Consider the following 18,879-nt stretch of genomic DNA (forward strand, 5'->3'; position numbering starts at 1 on the left):
GTATACACCCAGTTTCCAGTTAATTTTATCGTCTATTTTTATATCATTATTTTCTTTTACCATTTCAATGTGTCTACTTGTATTTGTGCTTGACTTTTCCTTTCGACTGTTGCCAAATAACATTATTTTAGCTTAACTGAGAGTCTGTTTTGGTCATAAATAACAGAATTAAGTTATTTTTTGACTGACTTCTGTAAAAGTTGCTTTAATCCATCTCTCAAACGTATCAATGTTTGACTTAGGTGTTCTATACATACAGATGATTAATATGTTCTCGTGTTTTCAAAGACATTTCAATGGTTAGGGATTCCAAGATATGATCAGTAGTTAATGACATATTTGTTTACAACTTTGTAGTTCAAGTTCTTTATCACGTACACAGCTCAAACGCTTTAAGTCACTTACGGAAAAGTGTTTTATATATTTTATTCACTTCACTTCACACTAGAATCCTACAGGTTACACAGTTTGGGAAAGACGCCCAAAATACTTCCAGAACTGAAAAATGTTTAACTCTATCACCAACTTTGAAGCAGTGCTTGGGAGATCAAATACTTCTTGCCATCATCACATAACAATTAACCTTAAGTTGTATTTTTTTTAGAAAAAAATTGTCTATTTTAATTTTATTTTACAACAGCAAATACAACTCATACAAACCTTTATAGAGAAAGAGAAAAACAAACACTAAAACCCAAATTGCGTAAACTAACACTGAACAAAACACATAAACCCCAAACACAAATAATGGTAGGATGTCAGGTCATGTTGGAATCCCAATCAACTATTTGGCTCTTTTCCAAAGCAGGAAACTTTTCAGGAACTTTCCCATTTATCCTGGTAAATAAAGTACCCCCCTGCGTTTCCATCAGAACCTGCCCAGGTAGATTTAGTTCCTCAGGAACTACATTTAGTTTCCTCGTATCAAGGTGGGACTTTTGAAAGGCCCCAGGAACATTAGAGAAGTGGGCTGAGCTGTCAAACGCTGATTGGTTGAACACATTTGGGGTGTTTCTAAAACTTTGTATTCAAAGTTGTATCCACTATTACAGTATGCAGGACAACTTGTTTAAACTGTTGTTCCGTTGAATCCTATTCTTTACAAACTTTATTTCAATACAAGAAGTGGACCGGGATTTTAAACGTATTTACAGAGGATGATGAAGTATTCAGCTAGACTTCAAAGCGGCAAGGCAAACTTAGCTCGCACTGGGACTCCAACCACAAAGCTTGAAGAGAAATGTGAGATACAGGACGACAGGAACAAAAGTAAATCGCATACAATTTTTCAAGTGTCCAAGCAATATTCCTGAAGCATTCAATGGAGCACATGTAAGACGTGCACACTGTGGCCATACCAGCATCACAAGTGTCCCAAAGTGAAATGTTATAATAATCAAATGACAGCAGTTATTGTCATGAAATTATCTTCTAAAATAAGTAATTTGGCCCACTTACAATAAAAATAACACAAACAAATCTTTTTTTTGCACGGGCTATGTACTAGCATTGCAGTGGTGTGCCGTCAGAGCCAGCAAGGCCTTCTCTGCTGGCCTAACAACCAGAAATCATGATCATAATTAAAGATAAAACATTTTTTTTTATTTACTTTCCCTAAATATCTAAAATTATTCATATTCTTTTCATGTCATGTTATGCTCCTTCCAGTGCTGTGGTTTTTAGTTTGTTTGTATCCATTTAACCTTCTGAGTAGATTTGTGACTCTTTTGACCTCAGAGGTCATTTATGCTTTAATTTTGACCAAAACTTGGGTTTTATTCCAAAAGGAATCTTTCTAAGAGGGTTTTTATATTTTAATTTCAAATACTTTTATATACAAACCATACAAATGTTATAGCCATAGAGTAGCTAAAGGAGAAAAAAGGCATCACGAAGTTGAGTCTACAGAGCATGCTAACAGATTAGTAATAAAATATTTTTTTGCTGCGTCCGATTACAAACTTAGTATAATGGGGACAAATAGGTCCCCGTTGACTACTTCCATCCACCCATTTTCTACTGCTTGTCCCTTCTGGGGTGGCAGTGTGTGCTGGAGCCTATCTCAGCTGCATTCGGGTAGTGGACAGGGTACTTTATAACAATTTAAGAATTGACACTGGTTTTGCTCCACACATTTCAATATGAAGATTTTGGCAAGTATCTTGAGTGTTAGTATTTTGTCATCTACTTTTTCCTGTTTTAACACTTTTGCTTGCTTTTAGGTTTCTCTGGATTTTGAGCTGGTTAATCATCTGTTCCTTAATAAAATGCCCCTCACCTTGAACTTCTTGAAGTTTCTATTGTATTAATTTGAAAGTAGTTATTTGTTCATCCAGAAAAGTAAGAATGCCAAAATCAGTAATCCATTTTATTTTGAGCCTCTATTTTGGATTACCACTGTCTAGTTTGGAATCACAGTAGCTCAAAGAGTTATGGGCATGATCTGGCAGCAGTGTTAAGGTTGTATGAAACGTTTGACATTTTATTTTTGCCGAAACCAGGAGGTAATCAATGCGAAAATATAATTGGGCGAGTGCTGAGATTGTGCAGTATTATTTTTTTCTCAAATCAACCGGGTTGTCATCTCTTTAAAGATGGATTAAATTATTTAATAAATTGTCAAATTGTTTATATCACTTTTCCCACAAAATTTTAAAAGATGAATTCCGACTTTACAGTTGAATAACTCCTCTCCATGTTGCATATTTCAAGTTTGTTCGATGTAAATCGTTGCTCCAGTCAAATAATTTAGGTCTCTAATCTCGGCATCACCAACAGATAAAAATCTTCACACAACTCATTCTGAAATTTGGGTAAAAAGTATGTATGCAGCTTTGTAATTGAGTGGAAAATTTAAATAGTCTTAAATGTATGTGATGCGGTTTAATAACTCAGAAAAAAAATACGTCTTTATAACTTACCTTTAGCTCTTAAAACAAGTAATTTTTTCCCCAAAGAAGGACAAACAACATTTTCATTTTTGTCAAGCCACAATTTTATTTCCATAGTCGGTATAAATTCTATAAATCAGCCAATATTGAATCAGCAACCACACAAACACTCCTTTTTGCCAGGGTCCCCTTTACATTGTCAACTCCTGCAATGAAAACAAAATTGATCAGCAACTGTTATGACTTCTTTCCTCCCTGAAGCTCAAGAGCCTCTTCTCAGGCACAGAATTGGCTTCACTTGACTCAGAAGAACGAAAGTCACTGTATTAAATCATCACTGAAGAGTTCTTGGTTTGAGCAAACCACTTGAAACGGCCTACTCATGTTATTATCTAGTAGATAGTCTGGAGAACTTACCATAATTGCATTGACAATGTCGTTGTTGTTGTTTTTCAGGGCACGAACAGCCTTTGCCCGCGATACGTTAGCTTGTGACATTACCAGTTCAATGTCTTTGACCTCAACTCCAGTCTCGTCAACCTAAAATAAGAGCAGGGTTGGAAATGCATTGTATTTACAAACAAAGCGTAAGCTTTTGATCATTTGTCAAAACAAAGACAATCTAAAAACCTCTTCTTCTTCGCTCTCCTCCTGTACTGTTGGTGTCTGTGTATTTTCCTGGATATTTGACACAGCTTCTCCCTGCACTTTGAATTTTTCAGCAGCAGCCAGCTGTGCTTGTTGGGAGAGATCTTCGATCTAATTTACAAAACAGGGGGAAATCAATACAAGAACCCTAACACAAAAACACATGCATGATGTAAAAGGAGCCATAACTTGATTACTCCATACCTTAGCTTCACCGAATACAATATATGTGTCTGATGCAGGGCTCTTGTACACGTCTGGTTTGGTAATAACGAATAAGATGTTCTTGGACTTGCGAATGGTTACTCTGGTGACACCTGTTACCTGTCTGAGACCAAGCTTTGACATTGCCTGTTTAAAAATATAAAGAAAATAAGTAACATGTTGCATGGATGTAGCAAAGTTTGATTTCACGACAGGAATTTGCGATTACCTTTCGTGCTTTTTTTTCACTGCGGCTCTGTTTGGCTTTACTGACGGGTTCCTCATCTAATTCAGCAGCAGCCGCAACCTGTTTCAAGCAAAATTCATCCTTAAATGTGCAACCAGAAAAGTTGGCATTTTTATCCAAAAACATATTATTCGTCTCAGTACAGAAAGGGTGGCTTCAGTATGCTCAGAAGAACGAAAGTCACTGTAAAAACATCATTGAAGAGTAGGAGTGTAACGGTACATGTATCTATATTTGTTTGAGTACAGAACCTATGGTTAGGGTCAATTTTACACACAGAATAAATTTCAAGTGAGGCACAGGATGGGTACATTCGCCATTGTTATGCACCTCTCACAAGCCCAGGTATTGCGCCAAAAAGCGAATTCAAATTTTGTAACCAGATATTATATACTGCACTAATTTACTTTGTCAACAATAAAGCTTATATTAAAGCTGTCAAATTATTACATTATGGCGATTTAATGAAATAATTTAATATTTGGCACGTTATGTTTTTTAATGCCGTGGCCTAGAAAGTCACAGACCTGATCCCAATAGAACATTTATAGAAGAATCTGAAAATCTGTTGCCGAGCAACAGCAACAAAAGCTAAAGGATATGGAGAAGAGCGTATGGAGAATTGGGCCCAAATCACCACGGCTTTGTGTGCAAACCTGGTCAATACTACAGAAAACATCGGCTCGCTGTAACTGCAAACAAAAGTTTTTCTGATACATCAAAAACTTATTCAATGCAATAAAATGCCTATTTCCTAAATATCATACAATGATTTTCTTTCTTAAAATAAGATTTAAAATTTTTACAAGACATACATTGAAGTGTTTGCTGCAGTTTACTTGCTACTGATGAGCCACAAGCGAGCAGAAATGGATAAAGAAAGGTCACATTATGGAAATTTCAAGTTCAAAACCATAGCAACTTGTTCTCCCGATAAGGACTATTTTTCACTGTAAGAGGCAAAATCCCTGCAGCAAACGTCGTTCCAGAGGTGGGTAGTGCTTCACTTTTGTGTTCAGATTACGGTAAGCTACAGAGATAACATAACATTTAGATTGTCGCTGTGACTGCTTTAGTAATAAGTAAGTCAACATAAAAGCTCAACAGAAATGAAAGACAGTCGGCAGGACGTCGAAAGGAGACTTTTTATTGTAAACAGTCGATCCGACATCAAAATATGTCAAGGCACTTTCTCAAACCAATCACACACTTTTCCGGCTTCAAAATAAAAGTGCTACGCTATTTAACTATGGTTTAACTAAGTTAAAGGTTTTCCCCTTTATGTAGCGGCTACTTAGTCACCATACCCAACAAAATAAAAATAATGTATTGTAGCGTCCTGCTAACATCGTGCCTTGTGTGTTCAAAGACCGTGGGAAAATGACTACCATAACACACTAACATACACATTATCACCAGCCACACGCACGGGGTTGTCTGGAGCAGAGGCAGCGTGTCCGCGCTTAAATATATTCAAGATATAACCGCAGACAGCTATCTTCACAATTTAAGATGACACTCTCGGTTCTTAATGAGAAATGCTGCCAGCAACGCGAAGAAAGTGTGCTTTTCGCCTTGAACATGGCGCGACAGAATCAACACAGTTTCTAAACACAAGTAACGCCAGTAACACCATAAATAGATGCCAGATTTGTTGCCAGTTGTACTTATTGCAGAAAAGGTGACAAAGGGATTTGAGAAATTCTTAAGTACATTGTACAAAAAGCAGCATCAATTTAAAAATGCAACCAAATATTGTGTAAGAAAATATATGTTGATACTATACTTAACAGATTTGTTTTAAATGTATATCCACATCCCTTTTTAAAGAATATATGCAACATAGCAAATCATGCAATGACATATCAGCCGCCACAGGTTTAGGGGAAACCCTGACATTGAAAATTAAAAAATGTCTAACATTACCATCATGCTTTGTAATGTTATTCTGGGATATTCACACCTAGAGGAATGCTAGTATATCACTTAAGGAATATGGGGGTGTATTTTTCTGGCTGGCTGAAACATTGTTTTAAGTCTGTTATAGCATGTTCTCGTTGAAGCCTAAAATGTGATTTTCTGCATTTTTATTTTAGATTTCATGTCTCACTGTTGAAGTGTACTTATGATAAAATATTGGACTTTTACATGCTTTATAAGCAGGAAAACCTGCAAAATGGTCAATGTATCAAATACTTGTTCTCCCTGCTGTATAGCAAAGTACAACCCCACATTTGAACAATTTCTATATGATACATTTATATTTTGTTAAAAATGTTATTACAAAAATAACCGTATGTTCTAATGTTTAATTTAAGGCGTACCGTTACACTCCCATTAAAAAGTCTCACCAAAACATAGGGCAAACATAACACACCTGGGCTTGCTGTGTCTGTGTTTGTGCTGAATCCTGTTCCTCGAGCTCCGGGACTGAGTCGTCACTCTCGGATTCTGTGCCAGACCCTATGTGCATGAACCAAAACAAAGTTGTAACACATAGACCCTTAACTTACCGTATGTAGAAAATGCTATTATTCTGGGCAATGACAATTAATAAAAATAGTCAAAAATAAAATTGTATTTTGCTCTGTCAACCACATTTATTTTGAAAAGTGTGTAGTTTCTGTGTAGCGTTCTAAAGACATTAAAAACCAACATAGATTAGACCTTCAAATAGAACAAAATGTATTTCCTCGTTTTTTTATAAATATACCTAACTAATAAGCACATTAGAAAACATATCCCTTTAACAGGTGGACAGATTAGTAGCAAGGAAGAAAGAAGGAAATACCCTTATCATTCTTGATCACAGGCTGCACCACTGCTGGGGTTCGATCAACTGTAGGAGCAGTTTTAAGTGATGGGACAGGATCTGTACTTATCTCAACATCAGATTTGACAGGGGCAGGCTTTGCAAGGGCTTCAGCAAATGTAAGTTTGGGGGACTTTTTTTCAGAGGCAGAAGAAGAATCCGCAGTAAGTGTGGAAACCAATTTGGTGTCCTCAACTGGTTTGGCGCTCTGCACAGGAACTGGTTTGGTTTCTATATCAGGCTTGAGCTCAGCTTTCTTCGCCGCCACTGCTACAACATGCTTGTCCTGTGGGGCTGGCTTGGCAGCCTCCATGGGAGCGGGTTCATCCTGTGGGACAGGCTTGGGAGCCCCCACGGGAGCGGGTTTGTCTTTAGGGTCTGCCTTTGCAGCCTCCAGGGAAACAGGTTTGGCAGTCTTGTCTCCTTGAGCAGGCTTAGCGGCCTTTACAGGAGCAGCCTTGCCCTGTGAGGTTGGTTTGGCTGCTCCCACAGCAGGTTTGTCCTGTGGGGCTAGCTTTGTAGCCACCACGGGAGCGGGTTTATCCTGTGGAGCTGGCTTTGTAGCTACCACGGGAGCGGGTTTGTCCTGTGGAGCTGGCTTTGTAGCCACCACGGGAGCGGGTTTGTCCTGTGGAGCTGGCTTTGTAGCCACCACGGGAGCGGGTTTGTCCTGTGGAGCTGGCTTTGTAGCCACCACGGGAGCGGGTTTGTCTTGTGGGGCTGGCTTGGTAGCCTCCACGGGAGCGGGTTTGTCCTGTGGGGCTGGCTTGGTAGCCTCCACGGGAGCGGGTTTGTCCTGTGGGACTGGCTTGGTAGCCTCCAGGGGAGCGGGTTTATCCTGTGGGGCTGGCTTGGTATCCACCACAGGAACAGTTTTGGCAGCCTTGTCTTCTTGAGCTGGCTTTGTGGACTTTACAGGAGCAGCCCTGCCCTGTGAGTTTGGTTTGGCTGCTACCACGACAGCAGATTTGTCCTGAGGGACTGGCTCGGAAGCCACCACGGGAGCAGGTTTGTCCTGTGGGACTGGTTTGGTAGAAGCCACGGGAGCAGGTTTGTCTTGTAAGACTGGCTTAGCAGTCTTCACAGGAGCAGGTTTGTCCTGAGATACTGGCTCAGCAGCCACCACGAGAGTGGGTTTGTGCTGTGGGGCTAGCTTGGTAGCCACCACGGAAGTGGGTTTGTCCTGTGAAGCTGGCTTAGACGCCGCCACGGGAGCGGGTTTGTCTTGTGGGGCTGGCTTGGCAGTAGGTTTGTCCTGCATGACTGGCTTAGCAGTCTCCACCGGAACGGGTCTGTGCTTGGGGGTTGGCTTGGCAGTCTCCACGGGAGCAGGGTTGTCCTGTAAGACTGGCTTGGTAGCCATTATGGGAGCGGGTTTGTCTTGTGTGGCTGGCTTGGCAGTCTCCACGGGAGCAGGGTTATCCTGTAAGACTGGCTTGGTAGCCATTATGGGAGCGGGTTTGTCTTGTGGGACTGGTTTGGTAGAAGCCACGGGAGCAGGTTTGTCTTGTAAGACTGGCTTAGCAGTCTTCACAGGAGCAGGTTTGTCCTGAGATACTAGCTCAGCAGCCACCACGAGAGTGGGTTTGTGCTGTGGGGCTAGCTTGGTAGCCACCACGGAAGTGGGTTTGTCCTGTGAAGCTGGCTTAGACGCCGCCACGGGAGCGGGTTTGTCTTGTGGGGCTGGCTTGGCAGTAGGTTTGTCCTGCATGACTGGCTTAGCAGTCTCCACCGGAACGGGTCTGTGCTTGGGGGTTGGCTTGGCAGTCTCCACGGGAGCAGGGTTGTCCTGTAAGACTGGCTTGGTAGCCATTATGGGAGCGGGTTTGTCTTGTGTGGCTGGCTTGGCAGTCTCCACGGGAGCAGGGTTATCCTGTAAGACTGGCTTGGTAGCCATTATGGGAGCGGGTTTGTCTTGTGGGGCTGGCTTGGCAGTCTCCACGGGAGCAGGTTTGTCCTGTGAGACTGGCTTGGCAGCCTCCACAAAAGTGGGTTTGCCATGTGAAACTGGTTTGCCAGCCTCCACAAAAGTGGGTTTGTCGTGTGAAACTGGTTTGGCAGTCTCCACGGGAGCGGGTTTGGCCAACGAGTCTTGCTTAGCAGCCTGAACAGGAGCGGGTTTTGCATGTGAGGCTGGATTGGTAATCGCCACAAAAGTGGGTTTGTCCTGTGAGACTACTTTGGTAATCCCCACTGGAGCAGGATTGTCAGCAATTTTGTCCTGTGGGGCTGCCTTGGCAACCTTTACTAGACCAGGTTTATCCCAAGGAGTTGGGTTACCAGCGTTGTCTTGTGTAGCTGTTTTGGCAGTCTCCACCAGAGAAGCCTTCATGGGAGCAGAACTGTCCTTAGGGGCTTGCTTGACAGCTTCAGGAGAGGTGTTTGCTGTTGCTGCTGCTGCCTTAACACTCTCAATTTCCCCCAGGGATTCAGCTTCAACCGAGGCCAAGCTGACATTTGATACCTTTACAGGGGATTTAGTTTGCAATGCATTTATGGTATCCAAGGAAACAGTTGGGACTTCTTTTTCTTGAGTTAGATTTTTTTTCTTAGGAATCTCAGCGGGCATGTTCTTTTTCTGTATTTCCTCTAGAGGCATGTTCTTAGATTTGGATTCTTTTTTAGATGCACCTACAGGTGTCATGATATTACACTGATTTGGAATTTGCATTTGCCTTTCAGGTGGGATAAGTGGTGGGAGATCATCATCAGCAGAAACAATAGCATGTGTCAGCAAAGCTACTTCAGCAAATTGGGAAGTTGCTGGGTCTGCAGTAGCTTTTGCAACAACTGGTGATCTTTTTGGCTCAACTTGGCCAGGTTCATCACCAACAAATGGCTTGCTACACATTGATTTTTTACTTGTTTCATTGACTTTAACATTTTGAGGATTAAAAGACTCTTCGATCTTTGTCTTTTCTTGTTTGCCAGCCTTTACAATCTTTGGGGCAGAACGAGTACCCTGAAAAGAAGAAGGGGAAGAAGCTAAAGGAGATGGAACGGGTGACAGGGGAGTTGAGGATAGAGTAGATTTGGGTGAGGTAGGAGAAGAGGAAGACGCAGACATAGAAGAGCGTTTTCTTCTGCCTGGGACAGCCTTTGGGGCAGAAGAACCCTGAGCACTTTTGGCATCTTTGCCTTTGGACTTAGCGGGGGCAGCTGTCCGAGGTTGCTGGGAGGAACTTGGGACAGGTGGTGTAGCTGAACAAGAACAGATTTTTTTACTTTCTTTTGGTGTAGCTGAACAATAACAGATTATTTTACTTTCTTTTTCAAGCAAGAAGTGCTGCACATGCTGGTTAAATCAACAAACCAAAACACAAATATTCAAGGGGTTAAAACACAAACTTATTCAACACTGGAGTTTGGTTCAAAATGCTTGTTTAAATGCCACACAGAAAACCTATCAAGAGGTGCTTAAGTCTCTACTAAAAATGTTTTAATGCATTCTACACACGTCACACTGTGCACACCATCTGCATTGAATAACTTAAATAACTATTGAATTATTCTTTGTAAGACTCTTATATGCCTGCTAATTTCCTGTTAACGGTTTAGTCTCTGCTATAACACGGTTTTAAATAGAGTTATTTTTAACTATATTGTACTTATTTTGTTGTCTCACTGCTTAACATTTGACCCAGCTTAGCAGTTAGCATGGCTTCCCATCTCCAGCTCTTTCTTGCATGGTGTGAACTAAACAGAACACATTTATGGCAAAAGCAGGGAAATAATGACAAACCTCACAGGTTGTGGCCAAAAGGTGCTTAAAAAGTTTGACATTGGTCTGTTCTCATTTTGCGCTAGCTCGCCCACATTCATTAACAACTCTCTGTCTAGTGAAGTGAATTATATTTATATAGCGCTTTTCTCAAGTGACTCAAAGCGCTTTACATTGTGAAACCCAATATCTAAGTTACATTTAAAACCAGTGTGGGTGGCACTGTGAGCAGGTGGGTAAAGTGTCTTGCCCAAGGACAACGGCAGTGACTAGGATGGTGCAAGCTGGGATAGAACCTGCAACCCTCAAGTTGCTGGCACGACCGCTCTACCAACCGAGCTATACCGCCTGTCTAAAATAAGATTAACCTGGGATTTTGTCTTGAATGGATTAAATTGTTTTATCTCTATTACTTGTAAAATACATCTTTAGAACCAAATTTGAGAAAATTGATGACTGTTTGGTACTTTTCTGGGCTCTTTGTAATGTACCTTTTTATTTGAAGATTAATCATGCAAATGCTGTGCCGAGGAAGAAATGGTAGTCTCTCAAGGAACCAACAGCTTAACCTGAAATTTAGCTGAAGCTTCTGCTGGATCAGTCAAACCTTTTTTAGAGATGGCACTGGTGCCAACTTGGACTTTTCACCTTGCTAGGTCGTGTCCTGAGATATGGTTTTACCATTTTGCTCATCATCGGTAACCTGAATAGGAAGGGCTAGAGTTCTGGGGAATTCTCTGTTGGGTTGGCCGTATTTAAAGTATGCACAATCATCTCTTAAGAATCAGAGGAATGTATTACTCCTGCAGCTGAAAGCAAATGTGCAACAGGGCAAGGAGCACATCAGGGAATCTCGGGTGACAAACTGGGTAGTTTGTACCCAAAACATGAAATGATAATAAATAAACAAATAAATGGAAAAATTACTTGCCTGTAGTTCATAGGCAGATGTTGGGGAGGAGTGTTAAACACCGAATCAATGCAGTGTCCAATTATTTTTTTAAACCAAAAGCAACATAATCACTGAAGTAGGGGGGTGCACAGAAAATATTTGGTATGAGAAAGTATGTCAATGGACAAATTAGATAACAAAAAAGTAATGTGTTATAGTTGTGATAGGGTGAGCAAATTTTCCCACGTGCCGTGCTGTTGACGACCTGTCATAAACTTCCCGAGCTTACTGTAAACCATGACGCAAATCCTGTGGGACTTCTTCATGGTTTTAGAAGACATTACGCGCTATATGTTCTGAAAGCCGCGAGGAAAAAGAAAAAAGCGCTTCAAAATATTGAAAAAAACTTAGCCACTTTAAAAGCTGGTTTTATGAAATTCGACAAAAAATCCTACAAAAACACCATAAAGCCATCTGCAAAAGAGATGTGTACAAATATAGGTAAGTCTAAATTTAAAGAATAAAATAATGTTGACTGTCATTGCGAGGCTTAAACCACTTTGCAAATGTCATTCTAAAAAGCAGTCATTTTTTGTGTCGAAAATCATTAATCTAAAAAAAAACTAAAACTAATGGTTTTCTATTGGTATATAAAATCAAAGTTTTTAAGATTTGTTTTTGCTTTTCTAGACCGAAATAAAAACTTTCAAATTCTTAATCACGAAAAGAAAATTTTATGAACACAACATAGACTGACCTATATTCTTGTAGTAGCACGGACGACCAGATGTTTTGAGGCACATCTTACAGCTTTTGTCATTTAAAAGGCTCAATAGCAGTGGGGAGAATAGAGAAAAGGGAACAAAGTGACTACAACTGTATACTAGGGTTGTAGGGTATACGGGTACTAGTATAGTGTTGCGGTACTAATGAATCACTACACTCTAAAATGTATGGGTTACGTCATGACATTGATGGGTTTACGAGCAGAGGAGCATGTTTGGCAGCGCACAATCATGGAGTACTTCCCAGCAGACATGGTGTATAGACAGAAAAGGGAAAATGAACGCATTTTGGTCTAACGAGACGATAATGCTATAACACTGAAACGCCCTCAGGAAAAGGTGCTTTAAGACAGTGGTCCCCAACCTTTTTGTAGCTGCGGACCGGTCAACGCTTGATAATTTGTCATGAAAAAGGGAGGTTTTTTTGGGTTGGTGCACTAACTGTAAGTGTATCTTGTGTTTTTTATGTTGATTTTATAAAAAAATAATAATATATAAATACATTTTTTTGTAAATATAAAAACAAATAAAAAATTCATTTGAGGCCCGGTGGTTGGGGACAACTGCTTTAAGACATGGCTAACAGCTAACATCAATCCAGTGTTTTAGCTACTTCTAAATCACTAATCCTCGCCTCCACGGCGACGAATAAAGTATGTTTCTTACAAGTATCATCCCTGCCGGACGAGGAATAGCTTAACATGCTTCACTACACACCGTTGGAGGTTACAACAGCTCAGCTAACAAAAGCTAGCGCGTCTGAATGTAAACAAATGCCATTGGTGGATCTACACCTGACATCCACTGTAATGATACCAGTACAAAAGCGTATCTAGTTGATACTATTATTACATCTATGTTTTTATAGGCAGAAAATCTTTCCTTTTTTAAAATTCATATTTTTTTATAAACTCAGGAAATATGTCCCTGGACACACGAGGACTTTAAATATGACCAATGTATGATACTGTAACTACTTGGTATCGGATCAATACCTAAATTTGTGGTATCATCCAAAACCAATGTAAAGTATCCAAACAACAGAAGAATAAGTGAATATTACATTTCAATAGAAGTGTGGATAAAATGTGTTAAAAGGGAAAATAATCAGATATTAACAGTAAATGAACAAGTGGATTAATAATACATTTTACAACTTGTCCTTTATCATTTTGACAAAATAATAGAATGAGAAATGACAATATTTTATTGCACGTCAGCAGACAAATTAGGAGCCTTTGTCTGCCTACTTACTACTAATAACCATGTCTAGTATGTTCACTATTTAATTTGAGGCCAAAAATGTTCTTCGATTGCAATAAGAAACATACTTCCACAAGATTTTTTGTTAAAATAAAGCTGATAATGCCAATTTTTGTGGTCCCTTTATTTAGAAAAGTATCGAAATACATTTTGGTACCAGTTACAAAATATTGGTATCAGGCCAACCCTACTTCATACTACAATGGCGGACTCGTGCAAACCTTTCTGGGTAAAACTTTACCATATATGGAGATATCCGCTGACGTTCCTAGCAACAAATACATCACTAACTACTCAAATTCCAAATGTCTCATTTGGACCAAGTACCAAAGAATGCAAGATTGTTTACTAAATATCTCAGTCATGCTGCCTTGGTTTGTGTTCAAATTTGTAGTACTTATGGGGACCCAAATACATAAAACAGGTACTGACCGGTGAGAAAATTTGGTTTTGCATGATGGGACCCCTTTAAAGCATAATAAAAAATATTGTAGATTGGGTTATTGTCCTGATACAAATATTTTGGTACTGGTACCAAAATCTATATTGATACGTTTCAAAAGAGAAACATGTTTAGCTTGTCTCGTTCTGCATGGGTGATACTTGTGAGAAACTGAGTTTGTTGCCATGGAGGTGAGGATTAGTGATTCAGAAGTAGCTAAAAACCCTGCGTGGACAACCATTAGCTCACTATTTTTTTAAAGGACCGCTTGTCGGATAGTGCTCCAGCCTGTATCAGTTGTTTTTAAGCCGAAATACATCCGTTCTCCCTGTCACATCTACACTTGTGGATGTGACAACTGTGTGTGTTGACTTGTGACCTGTGCCTCAGCTTACATTACCAGCAATGTCACACTGGTGCGCAATTATAGCATGAAAGAAAAAGTCTGCTACTTCTTAAAGGCATTATAGTACCATTTTCAATTCATTAGTACAGGTATACCGTACAACCGTGATGCTAAATTAAGGTATCACTGTATTTATTGGAGTTCACAATGTGCTACTCCTTGCAAAAATAATTGATATGAGTGCAAGCTTACATAGGTCTTGCTATTTTTTTCTCAGACAGCACAATTACAACACTTGGTTTTTCCCTCTGATTCAAAATTGTAGAGTGGATGACAGAATGAATGCCACACTTGCTTATAAACCTAAATCGAGATACAAGTTAATGTTTTGATTTTACTTCTTGTTGAGCAAAAGTATAACAGTTAAACCCTCTTATTCACAATTATAAAGAGAATGACAGAATGAATGCCATACTTGCTTATAAACCTAACTTTAGGTAGAAGTTAATGTCTTGATTTTACTCCCTGTTAAGCAGTTCAACAGCTTATTAATGTCGGAGACCAACAATTTTGAAGCCTTACAGATCAAAGCTACATGGACATCTCTGCGCTGCTGATCTGCCTCCGCTTGGGTTGGTTTGAATTCATTAACGTGGACCCCGACGTAAACAAGTTGAAAAACTTATTCCGGTGTTACCATTGAGTGGTCAATTGTACGGAATATGTACTTAACTGTGCAATCTACTAATAAAAGTTTCAATCAATCCTGTTGGCTCCACTATGGACGGGACTCTCGCTACTGTGTTGGATCCACCATGGATTGAACTTTCACAACGTCATGTTAGACCCGCTGGACATCCACTGCTTTCGGTGCCCACATATGTGGTCCTCTCCAAGGTTTCTCATAGTCATCATTGTCACTGTAGAAATCCCGCCCTGCAGTTGAGGGGGATGTTTTTCTTGATGATCAGTCAGCTGCCGGACATCTTCAATGTTTAGCACAATTTGACGATCTTGCGGATCACGAAGTCGCTCCTTCTCTCTTGTTCGAGAAAGTTCCCTATCGTACGTGTACAAACCCTTTTTGTTAATTGAATCAAAGATACTGAAATTCCACGACATAGTGAAATTGCAAACAGCTAAAATTATACACAAAGCAAAATATAATCTGCTTGCCAAGATTATACAACAATTCTTCTCAACAAAAGAGGAGAAATCTTAGAGAAAAATGTAATTTAAAACATTTGTACGCACATACAACACTTAAGACCTTCAGTATATCAGTGTGTGGAATTAAATTATGGAATGGATTAAGTAAAGCAATCAAACAATGTACTAATATCATCCACTTGAAGAAACTCTTCAAACTTTAAGTGTTTACAAAGTACAAAAAAGAAGAACCATGATAAACATTCTGAATTTAATCACCCATTCATTCTCAAAATAATCTTACTTATCTAATCGTATGGAATAAAACTTAATTCACCAATTATTTATTTTTATTGTGATTACTTATGGAGTATATTGTGAATACATTGAGAACAGGAAGTGAATAAAAGTTTTAGCAACTGTTATGTAAAAGAAAAGGGGTAGGATTAAATAAGATTTGCTTCTTCCTACTCCTTTTCAAAAACATGTAGAAAAGAGAAACTGGAAATTGTGATGTATCAGGTTGTATGCTTGCATGTTCGAAATAAACTCAACTCAACTGTCACTGACGTCCCACTGGGGTGAGTTTTCCTTGCCCTTATGTGGGCTCTACCGAGGATGTCGTTGTGGTTTGTGCAGCCCTTTGAGACACTGGTGATTCAGGGCTATATAAATAAACATTGATTGATTTATTAATATATTCTCAGTATAGATCATTGGACCTCTAAAATTATTTAATTTTTTAATCTGCAACAGAGGCAATAACTACCACAAAGGCATTGGTACAAGTTGATTTGCAGCATCAGTAAATATTTGTGAACTGAGATTTCAAGACCATTAAAGTGTACACAAAACATGCTTTTTTAAAACACTGCAGTTGTCAGAGCAAAACACACTATAGTGTATTAATAAAATGGGATCCGGGCCATGACAGTAAGCGACACATGTACAACACATGGCTGCTGGAGGTCAGTTATGTTGCATGCACCCGATATCAGCAATTCAGCCACCCCATTTAAAGGCCTACTGAAACCCACTACTACCGACCACACAGTCTGATAGTTTATGTATCAATGATGAAATATTAACATTGCAACACATGCCAATACGGCCGGTTTAGTTTACTAAATTGCAATTTTAAATTTCCAGGGGTTCTTGTTGAAAACGTCGCGGAATGATGACGTATACGCATGACGTCACGGACTGTGAGGAAATATTAGCGCTGCGCACACACACAGCTAAAAGTTGTCTGCTTTAACCGCATAATTATACAGTATTTTGGACATCTGTGTTGCTGAATCTTTTGCAATTTGTCCATTTAATAATGGAGACTATAAAGAACAATGCTGTTGGTGGAAAGCGGTGGATTGCAGCTGTCTTTAGCACCGAGACCCAGCCGGCATTTCTTTGTTTGTTGTGAAAGCAGAGCGACCAAGCGAACATGTTTTCTCTATGTCAACCAGCATGTTTTTGGAAGGGGAAATTTAGATATATATCTTACCGAAGACATCCGTGGATTATTCGTCGTTCTGCAGCCGCTGTGAGCTTGGCTCCTCGGCTTCTCTCTTGAGAAACAGTGTGTTCAACGCAGCCATCTGACCTCGAGGTATTACAATCTTTAAAATCTCACTAAAACACCATTAAAACAATAGGCAGATAAGGGATCTTCCAGAATTATTTTAGTACATGTGTCTAAATACATCTGAAACGCTCACGCTGCCGTCGCTTTTTTTTCTTCCCTAGTCCGTCGCTACCAATATCCTTAAACACAAATCTTTCATCCTCGCTCCAATTAATGGGGAAATTGTCGCTTTCTCGGTCAGAATCGCTCGCGCTGCTGGCGTCCATGATTGTAATCAATGGGTGGATGTGAGGAGTCCGACAATCTGTGACGTCACGCGCACTACTTCCAGGAAAGGTAGGGCTTTAAGGGCGACCAAAAGTTGCGAACTTTATCGTCGATTTACTCTACTAAATCCTTTCAGCAAAAATATGGCAATATCGTGAAATGATCAAGTATGACACACAGAATAGACCTGCTATCCCCGTTTCAATAAGAAAATCTAATTTCAGTAGGCCTTTAAAACAAGTGTGCACGCTGTGACCGTCATCAGCATTATGGCGTAGCAGTGTCACACAAGTGTCGCTGTTTGATTGAGCACAGCATGCAGATAACATAGTATATACGAACCAGTTTCCACTTGTGGTTGCTGCATCTCTTGTTCCGTGACAGGGACCGTTTCTGTTGCTTCGCCAGGCATGGTTGCTGACAAAAGACGTTAACATTACGTCATTGCAAAACAAGCAGTAATATGAACTAAATACGGTAGATTAACTTGGTCGACAAAAGCACACATGTTAAGACTTTGTACTTGTAATAAACTGTCTGCCAGTAATACACTGCTGTCGAGTTAGAAAGGCAACCCGTGCTTTAACTACTAAGCTATCAAAGCGGTTTTACTTCAGCTGGGTTGCTTAGTCTTAATGACGTTCAACGTTAACGACTATACTCACATTAGACCTTTACACAAATACCACTGTTTAAGACAGTCGTTGTAAAAAAAAAAAAACTTAATTCAGTGATTACTGAAAAAGCGGCCCTGAAAAGCCATCAACACTCCCCCATTTTGAACTGGCTATCGGAAGCACAAACTCACGTATAATGTTGACAAAATGGACAACATATGTGAAATAATTTTACTGAAAGATGAACACTGCTTTGATTTAACTTATAATAATGTAAATATGAACTATAACATCTGAAAACCAGTTGGATGATGTTAGATTTACAGCGAGACACTCACCAGCTCAGGAGGCTATTTCCAAGATGGCTGTGAGAAAGAATTTGTGACCTCCTTGAAACCGGATATCCCGTTTCAGATATTACCTTCCGCTTCCGGGTTAAATTAAAACCCGAATTTAAATTCTCAATACTGTCCTTGTTTTCAAATGTTTAACTCCAAAGTTAATGATAGAATAGTAAAAAAAATATTTATTATTTTATGTTGAAGTGACTTACTTGTTCAATCAATGAAACGTTTTGTTGAGTAGAATCAATTAACCAATGTTTATTTATATAGCCCTAAATCACTGTCTCAAAGGGCTGCACAAACCACAACGGATGGCGTGGCGCAGTGGAAGAGTGACCGTGCGCAACCCGAGGGTCCCTGGTTCAATCACCACCTAGTACCAACCTCGTCAGTTTCGTTGTGTCCTGAGAATTCACTTCACCCTTGCTCCTGATGGGTGCTGGTTAGCGCCTTGCATGGCAGCTCCCTCCATCCGTGTGTGAATGTGTGTGTGAATGGGTAAATGTGGAAGTAGTGTCAAAGCGCTTTGAGTACCTTGAAGGTAGAAAAGCGCTATGCAAGTACAACCCATTTATCATTTAACAACATCCTCGGTAGAGCCCACATAAGGGCAAGGAAAACTCACCCCAGTGGGACGTCGGTGACAGAGACAAGGATTTTTGATTGATT

At 39.9% G+C, this 18,879-nt stretch overlaps 1 protein-coding gene and 2 non-coding genes across 5 annotated transcripts; all 3 read right to left on the reverse strand.

Moving 5' to 3' along the window:
• Positions 1-2,971: 2,971 nt before the first annotated feature.
• Positions 2,972-18,288, reverse strand: naca (nascent polypeptide associated complex subunit alpha). Of its 3 annotated transcripts, XM_061904581.1 has the most exons (10): positions 18,205-18,282; positions 17,592-17,666; positions 6,852-10,003; positions 6,782-6,815; positions 6,368-6,453; positions 3,973-4,050; positions 3,744-3,890; positions 3,522-3,650; positions 3,309-3,431; positions 2,972-3,097 (listed from the first exon to the last, which is right to left on the reverse strand). In XM_061904581.1, exons 2-10 carry the CDS (start codon positions 17,659-17,661, stop codon positions 3,083-3,085), a joined length of 3,834 nt encoding a protein of 1,277 aa, XP_061760565.1. In that variant the 5' UTR covers positions 17,662-17,666; positions 18,205-18,282; the 3' UTR covers positions 2,972-3,082. The 3 variants fall into 3 exon arrangements, with proteins under 3 accessions (XP_061760565.1, XP_061760564.1, XP_061760566.1); XM_061904580.1 differs by having other exon boundaries at positions 6,782-10,003; XM_061904582.1 differs by lacking the exons at positions 6,782-6,815; positions 6,852-10,003 and having other exon boundaries at positions 18,205-18,288.
• On the reverse strand, positions 3,163-3,235 carry LOC133555308 (small nucleolar RNA SNORD59). The gene has a single exon (XR_009807328.1). It is a non-coding gene; the product is annotated as a small nucleolar RNA SNORD59 (small nucleolar RNA).
• On the reverse strand, positions 4,122-4,194 carry LOC133555309 (small nucleolar RNA SNORD59). Its single transcript, XR_009807329.1, has one exon. It is a non-coding gene; the product is annotated as a small nucleolar RNA SNORD59 (small nucleolar RNA).
• Positions 18,289-18,879: the final 591 nt, after the last annotated feature.

The sequence above is a fragment of the Nerophis ophidion genome, linkage group LG06 (genome assembly GCF_033978795.1).
Source record: "Nerophis ophidion isolate RoL-2023_Sa linkage group LG06, RoL_Noph_v1.0, whole genome shotgun sequence".
Lineage (NCBI taxonomy): Eukaryota > Metazoa > Chordata > Actinopteri > Syngnathiformes > Syngnathidae > Nerophis > Nerophis ophidion.